This window comes from Sceloporus undulatus, chromosome 2 (assembly GCF_019175285.1).
Source record: "Sceloporus undulatus isolate JIND9_A2432 ecotype Alabama chromosome 2, SceUnd_v1.1, whole genome shotgun sequence".
NCBI classification, from domain to species: Eukaryota; Metazoa; Chordata; class Lepidosauria; order Squamata; family Phrynosomatidae; genus Sceloporus; species Sceloporus undulatus.
Window position 1 is genome coordinate 189,532,707 of NC_056523.1, and position 26,337 is coordinate 189,559,043.

The following is a 26,337-nucleotide window of genomic DNA, read 5'->3' on the forward strand; positions in this document are numbered from 1 at the left end:
TGAGAGCATGGATGGTTGGGGTGAATGAAACCCTGGCAACGGGCTTATTTGTGATCACCTTTTTTGCAAACCTGCTGAAGGAACCAGTCAGCACCAAAGACATGATGCACACTTGTCAATTGTTTCCATTAGGCACGCTTATGAAGTAAGGTATGAACAGTCTCCCACACAGGCTGTAGCCAATTTGCACAATCCAAACAAGGCTCTGCAATGACAGCCAGAGAAGAAATCTTCACAAAATCCCTGGCCCGGGGGAAGGAGCTGGAGGAGAAATAGGAAGAAGCTAACATTTGAGCTGGATGCTGTAAATCATACCCTAATTTGGGCAAGAATAAAAGTGTTATGGAAAAGGAACTTTAGCCAGGCAAAAAGCTCAGCCAAGCCAAACAAAATGCTCAAGGGAGGGCCTCCTTTACTGATCCCACTTCCTTTTCCTCTTTTAGTACAGGTCCCCCCCCCCAACCATCACATCTGATCCTCCAGCTCCCCTCCCCATCCAAGGCCTCGGAAATCACCCAGTCCTTGCTTAATTTGCATGCTTTGCAAAGAACACGAGAACTGACAGAAGAAGCAAGGAAAGGCAGCAGAAGTCAGAAGGATCTCTTCAATTATTCTTTTCTTTATTGTTTTAGTTCAGAGAAGACAGAAGCCTTTGATTTATTGGCTGAAATATTTTTATACACAGGAGCATTTGTTATAAAGACTCTGTTTGTTTCTTATTTACAGAGACAATTGGAGATCAGGAAGGAGGGGGAGGGAACATGGAGATATGAGCTTCCTGAAGCAGCATGTGTCAATGTGGTAGAGCCCATACCTGGCAGGGGACGCAGAGGTGCTGAGCAAAGAGGGGACTGGGGGAGTGCCCCAGGTGGATCCGCATGCATTCCTGACACGCTCCATGGGGCCAGAGATTAGCAGGGCTAAGGAGGGCATTTTCTCCCCAGTCTCTCTCCCTGCAGTGGCTGCTTCTACCACTATTTCCAAGCACATTCTTACATCTGCTTGCAAAATTTTGTGAGTAGGCCAGGACTGAGCACCTAACTACTTGGTGCACGTGGTCTTGGCAAGTACTTTGCAAGGCACAGCCCTCCTTTTTTAATCTACAAGGCAGCCCCTTTTATTGAACTTTGGTGCAGTTTAGCATATCATACTGCACCTAAAAGGTCCAAAAAGGAGTAATAATTTAAAAAATCACCCCTTTCCCCATAATCACCAGAGGGCTGGGGAGTGAAGTGAGGAGAGAAGCAGGTTAACACAAGAACACACAAAGCAGGAACCGTCCATTTTGCATACCTGTACGCTGGCTCAAGCACAACTCTTTGCACACTCAAAACATATGAGGTCAGACAAGTCATCTTTTACTTTTGCATACCTGAAATGGTGCTGTTCACTATGTTTGCACCTGTTTTGCACCACCATGGCATGGCAGGCAGTGCTAGCTACATTTCTTATGCACACGAGCCACATAGAGAGCAGGGTTGGTGTGCTTTACATCATTTGCAGAAGCAGGAGCTATTTCTGGGGCAGGAGAGGGGCTGGAGGAAAGAGTGGGAGAAGGTGGTTCTCGAAATCTGTCAAGGCCCATGATTGGACAGCTGTATATGCTGTATGGCTTACCAGAATCCAATATTTGTGGAATCCTGAGAATTTGAGCTTTCATTAAAAAGTAAAAACAAACAAGCATCACAGAGCAATGGATTCAAATTACCAGAAAAGAGATTCCACCTAAGCATTAGTAAAAACTTCCTGATGGTAGCTGTTCAACAGTGGAATATGCTGCCTGAGAGTGTGGTGGCATCTCCTTCTTTGGAGGTTTTTAAACAGAGGCTGGATGGCCATCTCTTGGGAGTGATTTGTGTATTCCTGCATGTTCTTCGGGTTGGACTGAATGGTCCTTCTGGTCTCTTCTAATTCTATGATTCTATCTAGTGCTTGGCTGCAGAAGAAACATTCTGAAAACATACAGGCCACACATATAAAAAATAGAATCAAGACTAGAATGGAATCTCATCAAATACTAGTACTTCTATAGCCAACACGGACTCTGTCTCCTTCAAATGCTCTCATTTCTCTCTCTCTACATATCTCTCTACGTATCTCTCCTTCTCCATCCATCCATCTATCATCATTTATCTTGTTATGAGCCACTAAATCTCCTTTTCTATGCCTAAATACGAAAAGGAATGTATAGCTGCTCCTAAAGCACATATGTTCCCAGTAACATTTCATTAAAAATTACACACAATGACATTACATCATCCCACTCAAGAGTTTCTCCACCCCATTTCACCTCATTGATGTCTGCTTTGCAGAGGAGGAAACGCAGGAGGATGGTGACATGCCATGTGTCTTCTTTCACCAAATATTATGGACGATATGCAGGAGACAGGCAGTCACATATTCCTCACAGCTTGGATTTCATGTTTTTGACAGACAGCTGATCAATAGGAATGCTATTGGTAGCTTAAATAAGATTGAGAAATCAAAACTGGTCCAAGGGATTGCACCCAAGCCACAACAGGCTTTAACCCTAGTTAACAAGCTTACTAAATCAACAGATAAATGGATAGTCAGGGCCTCCAAAAATCCCAGTGATTCAATGGATTTACTCTCAGTGGGACTGGCAAGTGGATTCTGGCTATCAACCTTAACAATTTGATACAACTTTCTAAAATCTGAGGAATTAGAAAGTAGACCAAGTCTGCGAAAGCTTATGCTATAAAAACTTCTTTCATACAGTTAGTCTCAAAGGGCTACAAGATCCCTTTGCATACTTTCTAACATCTATTTAAGATGAGGAATCCTAGTTAAATGTATTTTAAAGAAGACCATGCAGGTTTAGGACAATCTGTAAGAACCAGGTGGGCAAAAAGGAGGTGATTCCATAGAATTAAATTAGCCATAGGGCCCAAACAGACAGGCCAAAATACAGCTGCTTTGGGTCACTTTGGAGGTATGCTGTTTAAATGATGCATGCATCCTAAGAGTCCAGAAGCCACACCAAAGCCACGCTCCAGTCCTAAGGACTGCAGCACAGCTTTGGCACAGCTTCGGGCCTCTTAAGATGCATGTGTCATTTAAACAGCATATCTCCAAAGTGACCCAAAGCAACTTTATTTTAGCCTGTCTGTTCGGACCCATAGTTAACAAATCAGGATATCAGGGCTATAGCAGAGAAAACTGAAATAGTCTCCAAAACCCTGCTGGAAAAAGGCACAAACAAATATTGTACAGACAAAATGCAGTAAAAACAAGCTAATAACATGCAATTCTACAGATTTGGCATAAATCAGGGATGTTTTATACATGATAAATTCCAAAACAGAAATTAAATATATGTTGGATATAACAACATATGGCACTGTCAAATGGGACCACAACATACATGTGCATTTTGTGATAGGTCACTTTGTCATAGATAATGTACAGATGCATGTTCACATTGCACATCAATTCCTACAGAGAACTGCTTTCCACTTTCTGGTATAGCTGTAGCTGTTTTTAGGAGCCCAAGAGCAAAATCTAGGCTCTGTGGCTGCTGAACATGTGTGTTACTATAGTGACACAGCACTCATCAAAAACATGTTTCCATGTGGTTGGAATCCACTCAGCGCTTTCCAGATGGAGGTGGGGGGCTGGCATGGGATCAACTATGTTTTTTGTTGTTGTTTTTTTTTTGTTATGGCTGCAGCTCAGAGCCCCAACTGCATAGAAGTATGGCTCTCCACCCCCATCCTCATCCTGCCCCAGCGGTAAGCATGCTGCTATGGTAACGTAGGAACCAGCACCTACCTTTTCAAACAGCAATGGCTTGCTCCCACGTTAACATCAGTAGCAAGTTGCTTCATCATGGCTCATGCTGCCATTCCAATGTGGATTAATCTCTCACGTTTGCACACTGGATTAAACGGATGGCTTTCCCCCTAGTTCAAGAGGTGGGCAAAGTGTTGCCTAACTACAGCTCCCATCGTCCCTAGCCAGCACAGGCAATGGTGAGGAATGTTGGGAATTTGCAACCCAGCAACATATGGAGGATTGTAAATACCATGTAAAATTTCAAATGTTGCACCATCTTATTTCCCTACCCCGCCCTACCCCAAACCACTAGGGTTGTCTAACCCACACAGAGCGGAGTGCCATTTATGCAGTTTTCTTATGGACTCTCCAGAACACCCCCCAGTGGGATTTCTCCTTCAGTCAAGGCTACATCACACAGTTATGAAGCTTGTTTAAGACACAAGGAACAATGAGAAACATTCATTGCACTGTATAGCAATTCCAATACAAGGTAAGGATAGAACTGATGAAATCTCTCCTTGTAGATCACAGCCCACATGCTCCCACCCACCTCCAACTTCACCACCTCCCCATCTCCATCTAGCTGCTGTTTGCATGGTGGAATCCATCTGCCACTCAGATGGGAAAGCAACATCCTATGCATAATGCCAACCGGGTAACTGTGCAAAACAACACAGCAGTTGCATTCCATCCATGGTGCAAGAGCACAGTCTGCCAACCACATAGGCCTGTCAAAATTGTCCAAGGGCTTGGGATCCAGGATTCCCAGCCCACACTTAGTCCACGATGCCGGTGCCGTTGGGTTGATTAAGCTGGGTACAGTTGCATCCAAGGTGACACCGGGATGAGATGGAGAAGATATCCTGGAGTCCCAAGGAACAGGAGGCAGGAAAATTCAGGTAGAGAAAGAGAAAGAGAGCCAGTTCTGGGAGGGGATGGAGTTATATAGGCCTGCAAGACAGAGCCTGGCACGCTGTTTGGGTGGAGAGTCCTGCAGGGAACAAGCAACTGAAGCTGCTTCCAAAGAGAGTTTTTTTTTGGTTGGTTTCAATGTTCTTTCGGGCAGCATCTTGAAAGCAAGGAAGGCTGACGACAGAGCAGCGAAAGGCAGGAAAAGTGCATGTAAGGGGACCTCTAAAGGCCAGTGCAACAACTGCAGACAAGGTGAGGGGAGAAGCAGCAAAGGGTTATGTTGTCTGAAGACACTCTTACCCTCCCATTCCCATTAGGGCAGGGTGGTGTGGTTGTGGTGATCAAGCAGGAAAGGGAGGGTTAAGATTTTAAGGCTTATGCGTCTGCATAGAAAAATGTGTAAACTGATTGGAGCAAGAGGTCATGGGAGACGAGGGCTATTTGGCAGAGCGCGTTCCAGAGACAAGGCTGTGAGAGACCTTTCACACATTATGTGGCAGTAAAACGGGGTCTGCTGCCCAGTATATACTTAACAGAGAGCGAGAAGAATCGATTCTAGACCTCCGACAAGCATGCCGGTCAGGCACATGGGGTAGTTGGTGACTTTTGCTCTTGACAATTTCGGCTGTATACCTAAAAAATGAAATGTGTGAACAGGTCCAGAGGAGACAATCAGTGCATGAAAGCAAATGAGGCACAGACATGCTGCTGAGGATGGCATTAGGAAACTAGGTCTGCTCCCGTATCCTGCATCTCAGTCAAGAAATAGCTGCCTGAGCAGTGTAGTCACATCATTTTTTCTTCTGATGAAAGATGAAGTTGACAGTAACAGATTAAACACCAAATCCTAAACATCAAGATAATGGGTCAATCTTCAAAATCTATTCTCAAAACTGAAGAGGGGGGCAACAGGTCAAATCATGATTTAGTTTCAGGGTTAAGGTCAAATAAAACTCTAGCTTGGTCATGATGTAAACTCAATCTTGCTATTATTCAAATGCTAGCCTCATTTCCTTCAGTGACAGCAAACTCCTCTACCATGCCTTGTTGTGTGTGCTGTGTGACTTCAAATCATTTTCGACTTATAGAGGCCTTAAGGCAAACAGATTATGAGTTTTTCTTGGTAAGAACTGTTCATAGGTGGTTTGCCATTGCCTTTCCCTGAGGCTGAGAGTGTGTGACTTGCCCAAGGTCACCCAGTGGGTCTCATGGCTGAGCTGGGAATCAAACCCTGGTCTCCAGAGTTGCAGCCGAATGCTCAAACCACTATGACACGCTGGCTCTCACCATGCCTTAGGGCAGGATTTTTACTGAAGAACATAGCTCCTGAGAAAGGGCAGAACGGCCAATTTGTCATTAAAGCCAGGACTTCCATTTTGGAAGGTTTGTTAGCTTTTTATAATGGCCCTGGTCCAGTGCTTTCAAGAGTAAGCAGCTAGCCATAAATATGGCAAATGATGCTTTCCCCATTACTTTGGCCTAAATCCAGTTGGCTAGCCCCAACAATGAATCAAATGCAGAACAGTAAGTCAATACTGCAGAACAGTAAGTCAAAAATCCCACTGATTCAACAGGTCTACTTTAGTTGGTCCTACCAACTGGATTTAGGATTTATGGAGTTGGGGAGCAAAGCATTTAGGTCAAGGCACATGGCCTATGGCAGGGCTGAGTCCAGGCCTTTCTGTTTCACTAAACTGGAAACAATACAAGAGGAATTGCAGAAGGAAGACTGAATGATAAAAGATTAAAGAAATCACAGTGGGGATGGTAGACATTTGCTGAAAACAAAATTTAATGAGGTTAAAATGAACATGAAAGGGTAGCTTGTGTGAAGGGCAAGCTCCCCTAAAGAGTCAGCATTTGGAGTCAGCTAAAAAGAGTCATAGCCAGCATTTTGCTAGCAGGTTTCTCAACTTTACATAAGTCAAGGCTGACATACAGGAATGTTGCAGGTCAAACCCAGGCCTGGATTTGTGCGTAAGTATCATCATCACCATCACTGTCATTGTCATGGTGGCTGTGGTAATACCTGGCATGAAAATAAAGCAATGGGAAAAGTGAAGTGTCACCTATTAATTTCTGTAGCAATCATTGAAGAAAAAGCAAAAGAAGAGTAAGGGGAAGGGGGCACTCTGCAAACATTGGCTGCATCTGCACTGCAGAAATAATTCAGGTGGACACCACTTCAACTGCCATGGTTCAATGCTATGGAATTCTAGGAATAGTAGTTTTTTTGAGACATTTTGTTTTCCCTGTCAGATAACCCTGGTGCCACAACAAACTATAAACCCCAGGATTCAATAGGATGGAGCCACAGCGGATAAAGTGATGTCAACCTGGTTTATTTCTGCAGTGTGGATGCATCTTAATGGGAGTGTATGTGTGTGTTTAAAGGAAAATAAAAGCCCCATGAACAAGAATGGTAGGTAGAATGTAGATAATACAAAAGTAAGTATCAAAGCAAATGTCTCTTAGGAGATGGGGAAAGGGGGCAAAAGGTCTTGTTCAAATGGTAGAGAATGTTTGCTGTTGCTTATTAGCCCTGTTCCTGCACAAATGGATGAAAGAAATATAATTTCCCCCTCACTTTGTCCCCAGCCCTGATGAATTTCTACACGTGAACGCTGATCCTTGAAAGCAAAGGAGCAGGTTGAGGAAGGAAGCTGGCAATCTGATGGCCAAAAGATCCAAAGACAAGTGATGCGCAAAGCATGGAGAGACCAGGGACCGCTAAGGCTGAACACTCAAAAGACTAAAAAACGAAATGGACACATATGGATTTCACAGGTTCAAAGCTGAAGGAAGGGAGCAACTATTTGATGCTCTCTTTTGCTTGGTCAATGCAGGGAGGAAGGGAGCAAAAGGTGTCTCTGGAACAGTCTCTGCAGCCATCCCTGGGGTGCTGTGAGGGTGCAGTGAAGTTTCAGGGCCCAGGTTAGAAGTGCAAGGCATGAAGGGGGGATGATGGAGCCCTCTCCAGGTTACCTAGAGGAAGGGCTGCTGCACTCAGAGGCAGGGCAACAAAACTGGTGGACGTCCTCAACCTCGTCATCATCCCTAAAAAACGGGGAGGGGACAGACAAACAGACAGATATGAATTATAATCCTACGGATATGCCCAACACTGCAGGGAGTGTAAAAGAATGGCTTGAAGTGAAGATGGAGATGTGGATGAAGCTTGCAAGGTAGGGAGAAAGGAGAGCAAGGCAAGGAACCTCAAGTCACTCTCTCTGCTTAGGCTTTTTGCCCTCTTATCTTCTCCCAGATTAATTTTTGCTAAACTGAAATCCAGAGAACTCTCCCAGTTCCTTTAACTCTCCCCCGCCCCCCTAATATTATTAGAAAGGATATAATTACTCTTTAGCTCCTGAAGCTTGCAAGGTGGGTGATGGGGAAATCATTGTGTGGCCCGCCAGATGTTTTTGGACTACAAGTGCTATGATCCTTCATTACTGGCTTTGTTGGCCAGGGGTGCAGTCCAACAATGCCTGGAAAGCCATATGTACCCCACCCCTGAATTACAACTTTGCTACACTTTTTGCTTCTTCCAGCTTTGATCTTCCATTGTCCCCATCCTAATTGGTTCACGGAGGACTATCATTCTGCTCCAGAAACAGGGTTAACCCACATAAACAGGGGTGCCCACATTTTTTACAACTCTCATAACCCCTATGAGAGCCATGCTGTTGTAGTACAAAATATCTGGACTAAATTGGCAACTTCTATGGCAAGAGAAGCCATGGGTTGCAACAATGGAAATGTTATCTGCTCAGGCTGGAGGCAGTCAGGTTGGGAGAAAGGACTGTCTGGCCTGATCCTGTATCTTCAATAGCAGCTTGATCTGCAAGGGTCAGATGGGTAAGTTTGCAAGACCCAGAAATAAAAATAATCCCATCTGCTTATCTCTGAACATCAGAGTGTTACAAAAGCACAGAAGCAGAGACTACTTCAAAAGTGGACAACTCCAAGTAGTCTAATGTTTCCAGATTGCAATCTGTCAAATTTCACTATCCCTTTTAAATGCCCCCATGCAATGGGAATTGAAGGTAGCAGGCATGATTTCTCCTGCTTGTTCTTCCCTCATCTTGTTGTCCATCTTTCTTTCCCTCCCTCACAGCTGTAATAGAGAAGATCCCTAAATGTGCAAGATAGCATGTGGGGGAACAGGAAAAGCAAGAGGACAGTGGAAGAACCCACTTGATTTTAAATCAAGATAAAGTGCAGAGATTTCTGGAGTGCAGGCTTGCGACCCTGCACCAAACCCAATGGAAACTGTCTGTCTGTCTCTCCATCCAGCTCCACCATTCTCTTGCACACTTCATTCAAGTACTACCACACAGAACAATCACACTTTGTTGATGTGCCAAGTCACTGCTTCTGTTAATTTTAATACTCTTTCTCTTTACAATGGTAAACGGTTTCAAGTACTCCAATAAAATTATTTCTAGATGTTTATGCACAAGTACTACTACACCATGCTGACTCTCTCAAAAGGAGATATTATTCTAGTACCTCTGTTTGTCTCACTGAGTAGTGAGACAGAATTAAGCAAGTAAAAGTTTTCAAGGCAGGCACAATGGAACAAGCTTCACCTGAGAAATACCAAGCAGCAAGTAAAGTTTCAACTACAGTACTACACTACTTTACTCCTGTTCTACTAGCCTGAACTGTGAATATTTAGTCAGGAGTTCCACCAAGTTCTTGATAAGAGAGGTTACAACTGCAGCTTTCATTCTGTTTTTAATGACTTTTAAATCCAATTTCTTGCTAGCTTTATTATTCTGTATGACAAATTGAGTACTTTCATTTATACAATAAAGGCAACAATTAAAAAAAAACCTCTATTGTTTTTCTTTTTGTGTGTGTACAAGAGAACATTATACTCAGGAAATGGGAGAGGAAGGATCTATGATTCTATGATATGTTTAGTGTTTCACTGGATAACACCAGAGGTATCTCAGAATTTCCCTGTTCCACATTCTCTTGTGATTCCTTGCCATTTTTGTTCACAAAGTGCAGCTGAAGAGTACTAAGTTTATACAAACACTGGCAAAAGCAAGACAAAACTTTTGGGGAAGTCCACAACAGTTTGATTGTTACTTGGATAAATGGACTCTGTGGAATGTGATCCTACCATTTTTGACCATACCAAATATTATTCTGTTTCCAAAAATCAAAACCAAGAAACTCTTTGCACAAACTTGTTATTGTTTATGGAGGAGACATGCACTAAAAGTTAAAGCTTTATTATAAAAGAATCCTTGATCAAATTAATAACTCATCCAAGGATTTTTCAGTCTTGCAGTTTCTCATAATTCTTTCCAAGCTGTCACTGAGAAAATTTTAGTCCAGAGCTACTCAAGCTATTTGATATGGGGGAATGGACATTTTGTACCAATGTGCCAAGGACTGGTACTATATATGTACCTACTGGTTATTTCTTTCTTCCTTGGAAACATCAGACACTGACAGCTGTTGGCTCATGGAACAGTACTGTTCCAGGGACCACTATTTTCCATAGCACTGTTCTATTGATGTTATGTATGTCATTTGGATGCAGCACCAGAGGGACATCATGCTGCCTGGAGTGGCCCACAGCATCGTGGCGTCATCAAGGGTGTGCATCATCTGGGCACAGTACCCTGACTCTGTCCCCAGGCCGGCACAAACTGCCGGTCTGTACAGGGCCTGACTCCTCTTCTCCAGTCTTCCAGGAGAGGAATCTCAGGGTTAGAGCATTGCCTTGACAGGTGTACATATACAGTGCACCCGTGTAAGCCAAAGACGCACTGTACATATATTCCTCATCTTGATCTTGGTGGTTTTTTTTGTTTGAATAGCATATTCTATAGAATAGTAATTGATGCTTAATGTATAATGGTTAAGACCTGCCCCTGTGACATCACAAGGAGTCACCTCCCAATCTCAAGTTTTGATTCTGAAATCTCAGAGTCCCTAATCTGCAACTCTCATCCTGCTCTCATATAGAGACTATGGCCGCATTCTCACTATGATTGAAGGTGAATTGCGGATTGGATTATATGATCGTTGTTCCCATTTGAACTGGTTCCAATTCTACTGTGATCGATTTCAATCACGATAAAGCGAGGCAAATGTAAAAAGCCCGCTCTTTCCTGGCACTAGTTCTTTGGTGGTTCTTTTGGGGGGGGGGAAGATTCTGAAGCATGTTCAACAAGTGGGAACGACAGATCTGAATCGCATCATTTTGGAGGGAAGGGACTAATGGTAGAGGAGTGTTTGACAGAAGATTTGATTCATTGATTTTGCAACTACTTGCAATTACTCAGGCGGCAAGCCAGGTGATTGGCAGCTCAGTGAGGCAAGTAGCTGAAAACCAATGAATCGAATTTTCTATTAATTTTTTTTTAAAAAATAGTTCTCAAGCTGTGCTGCTGCTTACGTCACCGATGACACACAGATGATTGGCATGCATTGTGAAATGGGGCAAACTAATGAGGATGGCAATTGTGCCAAAAAAGAAGCAATTACAAGACGGACCTTTTGGAATCGATTCACCAACATGGAGCAAAGGCGAATCGCAAACCAGTTTAAATGTATGTGGAAATGGGGCCCAAGACTACTTACTTTATTAGAGAGGGAGAAGTCATGCAGTCCTCCAGGTGTTTTTGGAGTTGCAAGTCCCAGCATCCTGTGGCTTGAATGGATAACAGTAAGGAATGCTGGGAGATGCTATTTGGCAACATCTGAAGGGACATAGAATTCCCACCCTATTTTGCAGTTCTGGGACACTTTCTTTGTCAAGCTGGAAGACATTACTTGTTTGGACTACAACTGCCAGAATCTCTCAACCAACATGGCCAGTAACCATGCTGGCTAGGGGATCTGGGGAACTGTAGTTCAAGAAGTTACTTTTCCATGGTCTACCCTCATTGTGGCAAAGAGGAAAAGCAATGTATGTACTCCTGTACATAAAGTCATACATATATAATTGTACATATGGCTTTATGTACAGGAGCACATTCATTATGAAGGCACACAACAACAACAATATAATTGAACTGTAAAGGATTAAGCTAATTGATTTGTTTTTCCCCCCCCAAAGCCTGTGAAAGTAATTAAACATTGCTGCAGGCCATATGAATAGAAGCAGAAAGAATTATACAGTTTGTCTTGCGTGCTGAAACTCGTGCAGCCGTTTGCTTGCTGAAATACGTTAGCTTCTATTTATTGTCTTGTATACAGAGCTGACAACTATGATCTTGTTTACTTTTATACACATACTCACCCCCCCCCCCCCCATACCAGCAGTTTTCAGCATATATATTTTGGTCCAAAGCAAGCAGCAGTGTTTCCCCAAGTTATTTCTAACACAGAGAAATGTGATGTGTATAAAAGGTAGCAAATATTTTAGCAAATAAAAACCAGTGGCAATTCCACTGAACACAGAAGCTAGAAAATGTGTTACAGAAATTGTGGCTGACCAAGCATGCCAAGCTAGTTCTTTGCTCATCATGTTTCTTTATCTTAGTTTGTAACCTGGGGAAGGGCTGCATTGCTCAAAAGTGACAAAATATATATTGTGCTGTACTCACTAGTGTACAGGATAGACCAGGCCTGAACAAACTATGATCAAGTGACCCAAATGCAATAGGTCAGCTATGAAGACCTGGGGCCTGACAGGTGCTTGAAACACTACGAATGTAATCCCAGACAGATAAGAGAGAGAAAGGAGGGTTGTCAAGCTGCTAGCCATGACCTGAAGGTTTTGTTGGCTTTGGAGAGGTATAAATTGGGCAGATCTGGTGTACGAATGCACAGAGTCTAACATGCACACTAGCTATCAGGAACCATTTTGCTCATGTGCATGTGTGTGTGTGTATCAAGAGAGTGAAGGAATGAGTAAACTTCTGGTCTGTCTTTTGTACCTTAACAGTTTTCAACAAAGGGTAAATTTTGCAGGTGAAAAAAAAGCTGTATCCTTTGACAAACATCTGCTAAAGGCAAAGGATCCCTCCCAGGGTTAAAAAAAGAAGTAATCAGAAAAATATGTAGGCATTTACAGATAGAAAAAAATAATAAAAGAGTCTTGCAGGATCTTAAAGACTTAACACATTTATCATGGCATAAGCTTTTGTGGAATAGAGTCTGTTTCATCAGAGGCATAGAATGTTCTCCTGCCAATTTGGGGTAACATTCCATTCCTCTGATGAAAAGCACTCCATTCCACGAAAGCTTATGCTGGGATAAAAGTATTAGTTTATAAGGCAGGGGTGGGCATGCTTCACCTTTGGCAATACTGGCAGGGGCTGATGAGAGCCACAGTACACTACTATCTGGAGGGCACCAAGTTGCTCACTTCTGCTGTGAAGTGCCACTAGAAAATATGTGTTCATGCTGATAATATTTGGAAAGAAGCACTTGCTTCTCTTTCAAGCTCCCAGTTACATGTAACTGTGTAGAGAATGTAAGAAATGAACTTCAAAAATTACCAGCACACACTTATAATTACATTAAAAGCAAGTCACAACTTTGTCTGTGTGCGTATATGGCCTTGTTATTTTGCCTACATTCCCTAGTAACATCTCTCTGCAGCAGCTAACTTTTGAAGCAGCCCTCTAAGCTGCGCACCTTTGAGAGGCTTTTTATCTGCAGGGGTTAGAAGGTGAGCTTTCTCATCTCACAGAGATAAATGGTACCTCCTGCCATGCTAATCGCTGCAGCTCAATCCACTGTTAAAGGGGCACGGAGACAGCTCAAAAGCTGGCCACTTTTCTGAGCTTCATAAGAGGAAGAGCTTCAACTGCTTATTTTTAGTACTATATCACCTGGCTGTTGCAGGAATAGAAGTAGCAACTCTGTTAAATAGCAACTCTGGGAAGACTTGCTGAAACTTCAAAGGTCAAAAGTCTTTCTGTCCAGCATGGTATCACTCTTATCCTTTTATGGACCCCTGTTTGTGAGTTCTCTCTGACTCACACAAGCAGTTACCTGGCACACTTGTTTGATACTCTTGCAAACCTTCAAAGCAAACACACATGTGCATACACATACTTTCTGTCTGGGGTAGGTGTTTATCCAAAGGTTTTCCAAGGCCTTGGGACTGCACAGAATGGACCCTGCCCCAACCTCTTTTCCTCCATGGCATAATATGAAATGAGATTATCTTCCTCCCTCGCTCCCTCCCCCCCAATCTTAGGCTGCAAGGGGTGGAGGAAGAAAGGGAAGGGGAAAGAAAGTAGGCTGTGATGAAAATGTCAGTGAAACCAGCAGGAGAGAGTGAGTAGGGTCTCAGTGGGAGGTGAGCAGTAGAAGGACGTAGGTTGGATGTAAGGAAAATGTAATGACCATGGAGAAAGCAAAATCCAGTATGCCCTTATACTGGGACAACATGCCCCCATATTCATAGGGCTGGCATTATTGGGCGGCTGTCAAGGCCCATGCCCAAGTGAAGGTTCCCCACTGCTGACAACTACCCAAACCTCTGGGGCTTGCAGTTCCTCTTCCTTGCCCTTCACCTGTTTACTAGACCTAAATGAGCACATAGCAGCTTGCTTTCCACTTTCCCTGTATGGGGGTATACAGACTGAAGAAGTGAGCAATCAAAAAGGCAGCAGAAACAATAGTAAAGAAGAAGGGGGTCCTACTGAAGACAACTTACCCAGAGGCCAATGCAGCAGCTGGACAATAAGCCACAGCTGACCCACAATTCAGAATGAAACCCCATAATCCTGGCTCCTTCTCCACTTCAGAAAGCTGCTAATGCTAGGGAAGGAATCCAGAAGCCCTGTCATCCTCCTGGGAGCCTCGTATGCTGAACAATTATAATGGTATTATTCCACTTTAACTGCCATTTTTCCATCCCAAGGAATCCAGGGGTTTGTAGTTTGGTCAGAGGCACCAGAGGAGCTGCCAGGCTGAGAATTCTACATACCCCTCCCTAAACTACAAATCCCAGGATTCCATAGGATGAAATCATGATTATGAAAGAAGCATGGCATCTTGGCATCCATTGCAGTTTGGTTCCAAGATCCCTTGTGGATACCAAAATTTGTGGACGCTCAAGTCCCATTAAATACAATGGCATAGTAAAATTCTTATACTGTATTAAATTGGTAAATGGTTTGATTTTTGGATTTTAAAAAATTATTAAGCCGTGGATGGTTGAATCCATGGATACAGAATCCGTGGATACAGAGGACCGGCTGTAGAATGATAGCATTATAATTCTTTGGTGTAAATGGGCTTCGGATTGTAAGATTCCTAGGTCAGTTTCCCACAACCTGGCCCCCTCCAGATGTGGGCGGGTTACAACTCTCAGCCACAGACAACCACACTGACTGGGGTCATTAGATGTTTTGTCCATCACATCTGAAGGGACCAGGGTGTTGGAAGAAGCCATCCCCTCCACTCCTAGAGCTGTTGTAGAAGCCCGGAATCCAAAGGGATGCTGGATTTTTGGACAAGGTGGCATGTCAAGGCATGGTGGTGGTGGTGGCTCAGAGTGAATGAGCCGCAGGTGGGTGGGTAGTGGTGGGTCTGAGTGGCTTACCTGCAGCCTGTGTGCCTGGCAGGGGAAGCTAGCTGCGAGTGGAGAAGCGACTGAGCAGAGCAGCAGTACTGGTGCAGAGTGGGACACGTGGACGACCTATAGAGGCAGCAGAAAGACGGAGCAACAGAGAGAGAGAGAGAGAGAGAGAGAGACAGGGACAGAGAGAGAGAAAGGATGGAGGAAGGGATGGAGAGATGGAGGGAGGTGCATGTAGGGAAATAAATGGAGGAATAGGTACATGTGAAGAGAGATGAGAGGTGCGTGAGGAATGAGTAGATGAAGGGGCAGAGAAAGGGAGGAAGGAAGAGAAGAAAAAACACAAAGTCAAGAAAAAGAAGGACAGCACTAACAAACAGAAAAAAACATAGCAATGCCCCCAGGCCAAACAAGGAGACTCAGCCACACACTGGGCCACAGGAAGAAGAAAGAGAGCCAGAGGAAGTAAGAGAGAGAAGGAAAGAGAAAAACAGACAGCAGCGGCAGTTCCCTGGGGAGAAGGGGCCAAGGAGCCACAGGGTTTGGGAAGAATAGGCAGCAAGACAATTTGGGCTACAGAATCACAGGCAGCGTGGTGTGAGAGTAAGAAAGCACCGGGGAGGGAGGGGCGGGGACCAGTCAGGAACCATGGAGGCTTGAAGGTACAAACAGAAGAACAGGGATTTGGCCCGGGGAGAGCCGAAACCAAACAAAAGAGAACTAAGTTGCTCATTCCATAAGAAGAGAAAGGGAGGCAAGAAGTGCAAGGCACCAGGTCTGACAAGTCTAAAAAACCAACAACAACCATGACTGTAGAAAGGTATTCATGATTTAGCTTGCTGAAACCCAGAAGGGGGACCAGAACTTGGAAAAGTTAGTTTTTTGGACCACCACTCCCAGCATCCTCCCCCACCAGCTTACTGTCCATGCTAGTGGGAATCTTGGGAGCCAGAGTTTTGAAAAGTAACTTTCCCAAGCTCATGAGTTTGGCAACATTTGTAGAAGAGCCTACAATTACTAGGAAGACACTCACACACAGGTCTTAAGTGGACTGTAGATATATGCACATGCATTCCACCACCCTCTGTAGCACTGCAAAAAATAAATAAATAAAAAAAAAATCCTCTAGCACACTTCCAGGACTATACCTCTCACCAGAACAGTATGTTTGGGGTTGGCCCTGGCCTTGGCCAATGGACATGACCCTATTCTTCCTTTCTCCTGGATCTTCCTATGGGAGGCATTAGGAAGAGGGTGAGCATCATTGGTGTCACTAAGGGGTGCAGGGGTTTGGACTGCACTTGGTGAACCATCAGAAGGGGTGACACTGGGCAGCAGTCAGGTGTCCAAAGGCCCCTCCTTTGGAAAGTAAGTGGGAGGGGGGCTCTTCTTAGCATGCAGTTCCCATTTGGAGAGGTTAGGAGGAAAGTAAAGCTGCGAACCCTTCAGCCTGCTCTCCCCTTCCGCAGCCTCCCCCTCCCAATCTGTTTGGCTCCTTTCAGCCTTTGGAGGCAGGAAGGCTGTTTGCTGTGACTTTCTCTTTCCTTGAGGATGGAGATCTTTTGCAGTTAAAAAACTGTCCTTGCTCAGGGGGGTGTCCCATCTTTGCTGTCTTGGCTGGGGAGAACAGTGGCAGCAGGATGCTGGGTTCCCTTGGGTGAGACACTCCTCCCCATCTGCACCCCCATCCCAGGAGGTCCATGGCAACTATGGTGGGTGACACCAAGCCTAGTGATGTCACTGGCAAGCATGTCTCATTTAGAAGAACCCAAATTGGTTTCCCATAGGGCAGTATACTAATAATAATAATAATAATTATTATTATTATTATTATTATTATTATTATTATTATTATTATTATTATTATTATTATTATAAATGTGAACAAGGAGTGGAGCATATCATGGGCGGGAGGAAAAAGGAGAGTGTTCATGTACCCAAGGAGAAAGGTTTTGCTGCCAAGGTTATGCAAAGACGGACGAAAGGATTTTCCAGCTGAACTGGACAGGGACAGCAGAAGATCCAGCAGGGCCTGAAGAATTCAAAGCAAAAAGAGGCCGCCAAGTGGGATCTGGATGAAACCAGCCAGTTTCCAGCAAAAGCCAAATGCTTGCTGGTCAGGGGAGTCATATGGAAGACTTAAATTCAACCCTCATGCACCAAAATACTGTATAGGGTTCAGCAGTTCTTCTTGTAACCACCCCACCCACAAAACAAAAATACCCCCCCCCCAAAAAAAAGAATCCTTGCCATTTTCACAAACCAATATTAAGGAGACACCCAACATGGGAAATGTGGGAAAAGGTACAAGCTTATTCTACTGTCTGCCCCCGCCCCAAGAAACTAGAAACTCTGAGGAACAAATGACTTTGGGAGAGAACAGAAGTTGCAAGAAAAGGAAAGAAAAAAGAGATTATAGGTGAACTGGGTCCCTGGTAAGAGAGGTCCCTTGATATTTCAATAAAACAGTCCATCATCCTATAAACACAGGCTTAGAGGAGCCCTGGAAAAGGTTTACAGTATCTCAGTCCTGAAACTTTTGTTATATACCTTATGTTTCTGAAAAAAAAAGACCTTTGCTCCTTTAAAAAAAAATCCCAGCCTGAAATGTCTGCAAATTTATTGTTTTGTAACTTTTGGTCAGTTATCCTGTGAGGATTTATCCTATAAATATCTTGATATTTTTCTAAGAGGCCAACATAGCTGCAAACATTAGATTAATTAATATTAGAACTTGATTTCCCCACCTGCAAACCCTGTTAGAAATAAAGCATATTGCCCTTCCCTCCTTATGTCTATAGAGGAAATTCTGGAGGTTCTCAATACAATTATTGTTGTTGATGCTGTTGTTGTTGTGTGCCTTTCAAGTAGTGTCTGACTTATGGCAACCCTAAGGTGAACCTATCACGGGGATTTCTTGGCAGGATTTGTCTTTCCCTCTCTCTAAGGCTGAGAAAGTGTGACTTGCCCTAGGTCACCCAGTGGATTTTCATGGGCAAGCATGATATTCTCTGCACTATCTATCTTCTCTGTCCTGATCTAATTAAAGATCCAATTTCTCAGTGGTTTATTATAAACAGTGTGCAACTGCATCCCCAAAACAGAATATTGGGTACAGAGGGGGAAGGAGATAAAAAGGGGGGCTCATCAGCTACAGGTGAGGGAGGGGGAAGAAATCACGCAAGCTTTCAGATGTTGTTGGACTGCAACTCCCAGTATTTCTTACCACTGGCTAGGCTGGCTACAGCTGCTGGGAACTGAAGTCCAATAACATCAGGAGGCCTGCATGATTTCCACCCCAACACTAAAGAGAAGGCATTAAATTGGTCAATCGCTCTGTTTCACTCACAGGGAGGAAACCATTTTTCAAATGCAACCCTTTTGTATTTGTTTGTTTATGTTTGTGTGTATAAATATACAGAGAGAGAGAGATAGTAAGATAGTTCTCCTTTCCATTGAAAAAAGATCAAGAAGGAAAAGAAAGAACATTCTACAAGAGTGGCCCTACATATTTTGTTACATTTCTTTGACAGCCGCTTGCCTGGTCAGAGATGGGAAACATTTATCTTTCTCAGATGACAGCTTCCAAAATATCCCAGCTTCCTCTTCCCCTCATTGGAAAGCATGTCAGCTTTAGGAACTTTCTTAACTATAGGACACAAAATAAAGGGGTTGCAACTGGGGAAAAAACTGGGGATGGAGGAGGGGGGGCAAAAGCATAGATAAAGTACCTTTATTTTCTTCAGTACGGGACGTGACTGGTTGTCTCAGCTCACTTCTCTTAGAAAAGATGCCTGCACACGCACAAAGGCCACCCCAGTCCTACAAGAGTGGACACACTGCACCATTCCACCCATTCTTGAAAAAAGGAAGGAAGGAAGGCATTGCCACTACCACAATTAATATTCTGACAGTGCAGAAATAACAAGAGTACCACTGAGCATGAGCAAAAAGCTCCCAAACGGTACAGGTGTGTGTGTCTGAGATTAGACAGGCAAAGCTTGAGGACAGAGGATGTTTGACTTGCAGGGGTATATTTTTAGCGGTGCTCATTTTCACAGTGGAGAGGGAAACATTAACATGCCCTGTTTCAGACAGATGGGTGCCAGTATACCCCCTCCCCCTTGGCCTACTATAGGGATATATCAGATGGATTTCCACCTGCTCTTAGGATGGAATTGTACTGTAAAAGCACACCATGTTTATTTTAAAAACGTTATGACATGGACAAAGAATAGGCAACCTGGTATTTTCTCATAGCTGAACATAAATTTCGACAGGAAGCCCTGAGTCAGTGCCATGTCATTCAGTTTAGAAAGTAAAAGCTTTTACAGGTTACAAGCCAATCTTAAACAAGTGACTTTTGGGACTGAAGCTTTTAGGGCTACAAGCCCAGTGCGGTCTGAGATGTTTTAAGAATTGTAATATAAAGAAGTTACTTTTCCATAGTCTGGATAAACACTGCCTTTCTACACCGATCTCAGGAGTGAGGAGACTCTCTTCCCTTTCTCCTGGAGTACTGGTCATACTATGGGGATGGGGGAGACTGATGGGACTTAGCGTTCAACAACATCTCAGGGGTCGTTACGAACTTCCTACTTCTGGCATATACAGCTCACCATTCCTTGTTCCAGCCAACATCAGCCAGATGCCTCTAACAAAGCCTCAACATGTTGGGTTTTTTCTCAGTGGTTTAGCCCCAGCACCCAAAATTCAAAACAAATTATAGATTGCCTCCCTTATCTAAGATGCACAGAACCAGAAGTGTTTTTGGATTTTGCAATACAGTATTTGCATATGAGAAGGAGCCCTAGCCTAAACACAAAATTCACGAATATTTCATATATACCTTATACACATAGCCTAAAGGTTATTTTATACACATTTTAAATAATTTTGTGCATGATAAAAAGTTTGCGTACATTGAACCACTAGAAAGCAGAGGTGTCACTATCTCAGACAGCCATAAAAAAGGTTTTGAATTTTGGAGTAATTCAGATTTTGAAATTCTGGATAAGAGAGACTCAACCTGTATTGCTGTATTGCATGAAGGTGCCATGTTTGGCCAAATTAATATGATTAGCAAAATAACAGGAGCTACAAATGATGCCTTGTAACCTGGATTCCACTCTGCCTTCCTTCCTACTCCAAACCACTGCTCATAAATTCCTATTGGACACCCCATAATTTGAAACACATCCCCAGAAATGGCCATAATCTACCACCTGATGCCTAGTCCTGCTTCTGCAGCTGAGTCTGCAGCCTTGGAAGTCCGGTTTCCCAAACCGTGTCTTTTTGCTTTTGTAGGAACAAAGGAAGAACACCTGGACATCAATTCAGTTTTGCTTCCTGTTTACAACAGTAGGCACATCATTGGAATTAAAAGCCTTTTTGTTGATGCAGTTTCAGGAACTGAATTTGGGCAGAGCCTGTGTAATAGCAATGTGGCTCTAAAAAAGAATTCAGAGAATGCCAGACATGAAGGCTGTTTTTAAAGCTCTGCCTATGATGATGCAAACCGATCATAAAGGAGAGGGAACCTTGGAGCAAATGCAGAGTGCATTTTAGTTATACAAGCAACATACACAACTTTTAAGACCACATGGGTTTTCTAGGCAACCTGACTTCCTTCCACAGTGACATAATGGTGTACTTTGACATGCAGGTGCTCCTCAAGACAGATATGCCCAGAAGGAGAATCTAGAACAGGAGGTAGCTACACCGATCCATAGCAAAGAGCAAACACTAACAGTTTCTGTCTCTACGAAGAGGAGGTTGTTTGTAAAGCAAATGGATCCTAATTGCACATTCAAGGCCAAGACTCACTACTTTGTACTGCAGCAGGGGGTAGACCACAAAATGATACGGCAGACCCTTGGTATCCGCTGGGGTTTGGTTCCAGGATCCCCCTTCCCCAGATACCAAAATCTATGGATGCTCAAGTCCTATTAAATACAATGCCAGAGTAAAATGGTGTCCCTTATATAAAATGGCAAAATCAAGGTTTGCGTCTTGGAATTTATATACAGTGGGCCCTTGTTATCCGCTGGGGTTTGGTTCCAGGATCCCCCATGTATAACAAAATCTGTGGATGCTAAAGTCCCATTAAATATAATGGCAGAGCAAAATGGTGCCCCTTATATCAAATGGCAAAATGGGCCCTATATGAGTGTTTGGAGCTTTTATTTGGAAATGTGCTAGGTTTTTCTTGAATGTTTTGCAGTGCCTGGTCCTTCTTTGCGGGGATGACATCTGGCCACGCTTCCTAAAGTTAGGAGGAGGAATGGATCTCTATAAAGAGCTGAAGATATCATATGATGCCAGTAAGGGAGCCTGGTATGCCTGACCCTTCTGGTTTAAGAAAAACAGGGAGGTGCTTCCTTGTTCCTTCCAGACTGACCAAAGTCTCACTCGTGGCAGACCACTGGCTGCCAGCAAGGAAACTATTTTTCTGCCAGCCCTTTCCTTCCTTTTTCCTGGCTGCAAACCCTTCCAGTCCCCATGCCTCCTAAGCCTCACTTGCACCCCCCTACCAGCCCCCTAACCACATGCCCCAGGGCTTGAGCATCCTAATAAGATTTCCAGACCCAAGAAAGAAGAAGAGACCACTCACAGGTCAGGCTCCATAGCTCTCTCTCTCTCTTTCTCTTTTCTTCCTGCAAAGTTTGTTTTCCTTCTTGGAGGAGGAGGAGGAGGAGAATTAAAGATAGCTGGGTTTACCCCCACCAGCTCCTCCTTGGGGAGAATACAGGGGCAGAAATGATCATGGGCGTCTCTTTCTCTTCTCTGCCCCCCCTCCCTTCACATCAGCTGATCACCTTAGACGGAAATCTAGGGTTGGGACAGATGGGAGTGATTCCGAATTAACCTGTTCAAGTCTGGATCCTGGTTCAGGACTTGCCAGGAGGGCTGGAGGCTTGAATAAAGTAGGAAGCCCTCCAGGATGGCACTGGAAAGAAGCACTCTTCCCCTTTGGGCACTTCTCTTTGAGCCACTTGCTTCCTTGGGGGTTTCTTGTTGTTGTTTGCCTTCATGTGCTTTCTGATTGATGGAGACCCCAGGACAGGACCACCAGGGGTCCTCCTTTTCCAGGACATGTCCTCCATTTCCCCACCTCCTGTCCAGGAGGAATGCCAAAATGTCCTCTATTTTGAGCATGACTCAGAAGCGCTATTTATAGTAGTGTTTCAAGGCTTTATTTGGTGATGCCCTACATTTTTCTTGAATGTCCTATATTTCACGGTGCCATGTCCTCCTTTGTGGTTAGGACATCTGGCTACCCTGCTCCATGGTGAACCTATCACTGGAGTTTATCACACTGGGGCTGATTTTGACATTAAAGAGAGATTAAAGCACATTTAAAGCATCCCGCAAATGAAGCAAAAACGGTGAGTAACTGCGCAAATGATTATCACACACAATTGCACAAATAAAGTGATATCAGAAATGCATTATTGCTGAAATCACGAAAATAAAAAGATGCACATTAATGCTTCTCTCTGACCACTTTAATGGCGGGTTTTGTGAAACCTCGTGTGAAATTGTTACCCATAATTATGTGATTTTTCCAGGATATTCATGGGATAAACCCCAATCTCCTTCATGTGATAAACTCCACTGGGTTGTTTGGGGCTGAGAGAGTGTGACTCACCCAAGTGGCTGAGTGAGGAATTGAACCCTGGCCTCCAGAGTCATAGACCAATGCTCAAACCACTACACCATGCTACCTCTCCTTTGAGTTTTTACTTCAATGTTGTTAAACTACAATGGGCCCTTCATGTCCGCTGGGGTTTGGTTCCAGGACCCCTATGGATACCAAAATCTGTGGATGTGCAAGTCCCATTAAATACAGTGGCACAGTAATATGATGTCCCTTGTCTAAATTGGTAAAATCAAGATTTGCTTTTTGGAATTTATATATTTTTGGAATATTTTCAAGCTGTGGATGGTTGAATTCCTTGGATAAAGAGTCTCTGGATACAGAGGGCTAACTATTTGAGAAGGAGGGTTCCCCTCACCAGCATAATCCTTCCCTCTCTAAAATAAAAAGGCATATTGAAGCAGAAAGGCATATAAGCAGAAGCACACGTAAATGCAAGAATCTTTGACCTTGCAAAAACTCATCCTTTTCCAATTTAAGGAAACAACAGGAGAAAACTAATATTAAGGCCACACAACCCATAGTGTGACCCTTACCCTAATGGATTGCAACATGCTCAATAAATTAAACAGTTCAAAAAGCCCTATATTAAACAGTTCAATAATGCCTATATTACAGCATACAGTCATTTCTATCATGGCTATATACATAGGATCGCACTCACACACATTGATAACTCTCTGTCCTCATGTGAATTTAATCAACATATACAAACATCCTGCAGTTCTGGTTTGTTGTTGTTGTTATTGTTGTGTGCATTCAAGTCGTTTCCAACCCTAAGGCAAACCTATCATAGCAAGCCTTGGCAGGACTTGTCCAGAGGAAGTTTGCCATTGCTGAGAGCATGTGATTTACACAAGGCCACCCAATGGGTTTCATAGCTGAGCAGGCAATTGAATCCTGATCTCCAGAGTCATAGTCCAACACTCAAACCACTATGCCATGCTGGTACTGTGGTGAAAATCAAGGGTGGAACTATCTGGGATCAGAAATCCTGCCCTCCCCAGCCTGAGTCTGCCAAATAACTAACCAGTCTGAAACCAAACCCTGCCTTGCCCTTATATCTTTATTAACAGCAGTTTGATCTGCAGAAGTCAGCAGGTCTTCCTTTCACATGTTCACCTGCCAAATGCTTGGCAACTACAGCTGCCCTCAAAAGCACAAGAGCACAGTGGCAGGATGAAGAGCTGGCAAGGGTAACCCCATTATTCTAGGATTCTAGGTCCTAGAAGTTCTTCTAAGACCTAGAAGTTCTGAAAAGTACCCAACCTCCAGCTTGTCTTATCTACTGGATCTCACCACCTGATCCAAATAAAGGGATGGAGAAGATTCAGGAGGATCCTGATTCTCAGCACACGCTCTTCCCAAATGTAGGGAGAGAGAATCCCATGTGCAGCGAACACCTCTCTTTTCACACAAGACATCTTTCATCCAAAACACCTGGAAGGTCAGATATGGGAAACACATTGCTGATCTGATCCAGTTGGCAGAAGGAAGGCAGATCCTTGGAAACATTGTGTCTCCAGAAAATAAGGGGGGGGGGGAGAGAAGGAGGAGTCACTTTTGGGATTATCAAGAGGAAGGGAAGTCCCTTGGAACAATACACAGATTAACATGCAAAGCACTCCTCCCAACCTAGGGTCACACAGTATATATGTACGCCACCCACTCCCATGCCAGCATTCTCTGAAGATGCCAGCCACAGATGCTGGAGAAACGTCAGGAATTAACTCTTCCAGAATGCAGCCACATAGCCTGAAAAATTCATGAAAAACTAAGAATGTGCAAAATCTCATACTTGGGAGGTGAAGTCTGCCCCTCCCTGCTACTGGTCCAAATTGCTTCTCCATTGCAGATTCGTAACCATATCCCACTTGCAGCTCAGTGGATATGACCATGGGAAAGATTTGGAGAGCTCACTGGCCCACAGTTGTCCTGTGTCTGGAAAAGTCCCCAGGTTCTAGCCCCCCTGGCTAATGTCATTCCAGGCAGGATTGAGATAGATCCCACATCTGAAACCCTGGAGAGCTGCAGACAGTCATTGTCAATGTGGACAGTATTAAAAGCAGTAGCTGTGCTAGTCTCTTGCAGAATAAAGAAGAAGAAGGGAAGAGAAGAGAAGAGAAGAAAAAAAGGGAATGTGACAGCACCTTCACTGGTTTTTATTTTAGCACAAGCTTTCATGGATAGCAGTTCACAAACTAAGCTCATGTTGCACAACATAATAATGGTCACTGTACCAACACACAAGAACATGTTTCCAAGTGCCACAAAAAGAAGGTGGACCCCTCCAGAAGACAAGTACGACCAAACTGAGATAATCAACAAAAGACACACTTTATTACACAGTCTTAGCCATATGGAATGAGATGCCATCCACAGTCTCAGAAACAATCCTAACATTATTATACTACATGCAACGGGGGAGCTGTGATCATCATGTAGAAGCCAGACTGCTTATAGGAGACATAGGCCTGTTACAGACAGCCAAAATAAAGCTGCTTCGAGTCACAGTGGAGGTATGGTGTTTCAATGATGCATGCGTCCTAAGACTCCAGAAGCCACACCAAAGCCACGCTCCGGTCCTTAGGGCTGGAGCATGGCTTTGATGCGACTTCTGGACTCTTAGGATGCATGCATCATTGAAACACCATACCTCCACTGTGACTCGAAGCAGCTTTATTTTGGCTGTCTGTAACAGGCCTAAGAGAACTGTCCAACGTCACATTTTACAGAATCCTCTCTAAAGATCCCTCTGACGAAGATCTGAAGCAACTACACAAATTACTCAGAGAATTCTCCACTGATGTACTGAACAGAAGCCCAAGCAAGGGAACCAAAAACCAAACAAGGCAATCCAGGAAGACCCATTGTCTCAAGCATTAGAACCCTGACGGTTGGATTATCTGGCTATACATGGACTCAGTTTTCAGAACATACACCATCAACACTCCAAGCTATGTGAAGGATACAACTGATTTCCTGAGGAGAATACAGTCCTTCCAGAACCTCCCAGAGAACACTATCCTACCACTATGGATGTGGAATCCCTTTATTTCATACCAGGATGGACTATAAAATATCAAGAACATCATCCTGCATGAGGCTTACAGCAGACCTAGACTCCAAACCCAGCCACTTTGTACATACTCATAACTACTTCACTTATAGTAGTATAAGTAGAATAGTATTATCTCCAAGTCAGTGGCATTGCAATGGGCACCCATATGAGACCACAGTATGCAAACATCTTCAGGGCTGACCTGGATCAATGCTTCCTAAGCATATGAACCCAAAAACCTCTCCTCTACCTATGATTTCTTGATGACATCTTTGTAACTTGCTTTATCATTTGAGAAGTTCCACCAGGATTTCAACATCTTTCACCCTACCATCAGCCTGAGTCTAGAACAATCCACACAGTTCACTTTCGTGACACCACTGTGCAACTGCACAGTGG

General features: G+C 43.8%; 1 protein-coding gene across 3 annotated transcripts in view; it reads right to left on the reverse strand.

The window, feature by feature from the left end:
- IQSEC2 (IQ motif and Sec7 domain ArfGEF 2) overlaps positions 1-26,337 on the reverse strand; it is a 230,203-nt gene that overhangs the window by 101,687 nt on the left and 102,179 nt on the right. The window contains exon 3 of one of the 3 annotated variants that reach the window (XM_042452401.1): positions 15,242-15,337. The exons of the other annotated variants lie outside the window; for them this stretch is intronic. Within the exon in view, the coding sequence (XP_042308335.1) occupies positions 15,242-15,337 (96 nt within the window). The remainder of the gene's footprint in view (positions 1-15,241; positions 15,338-26,337) is intronic. 3 annotated transcript variants of the gene reach the window in all.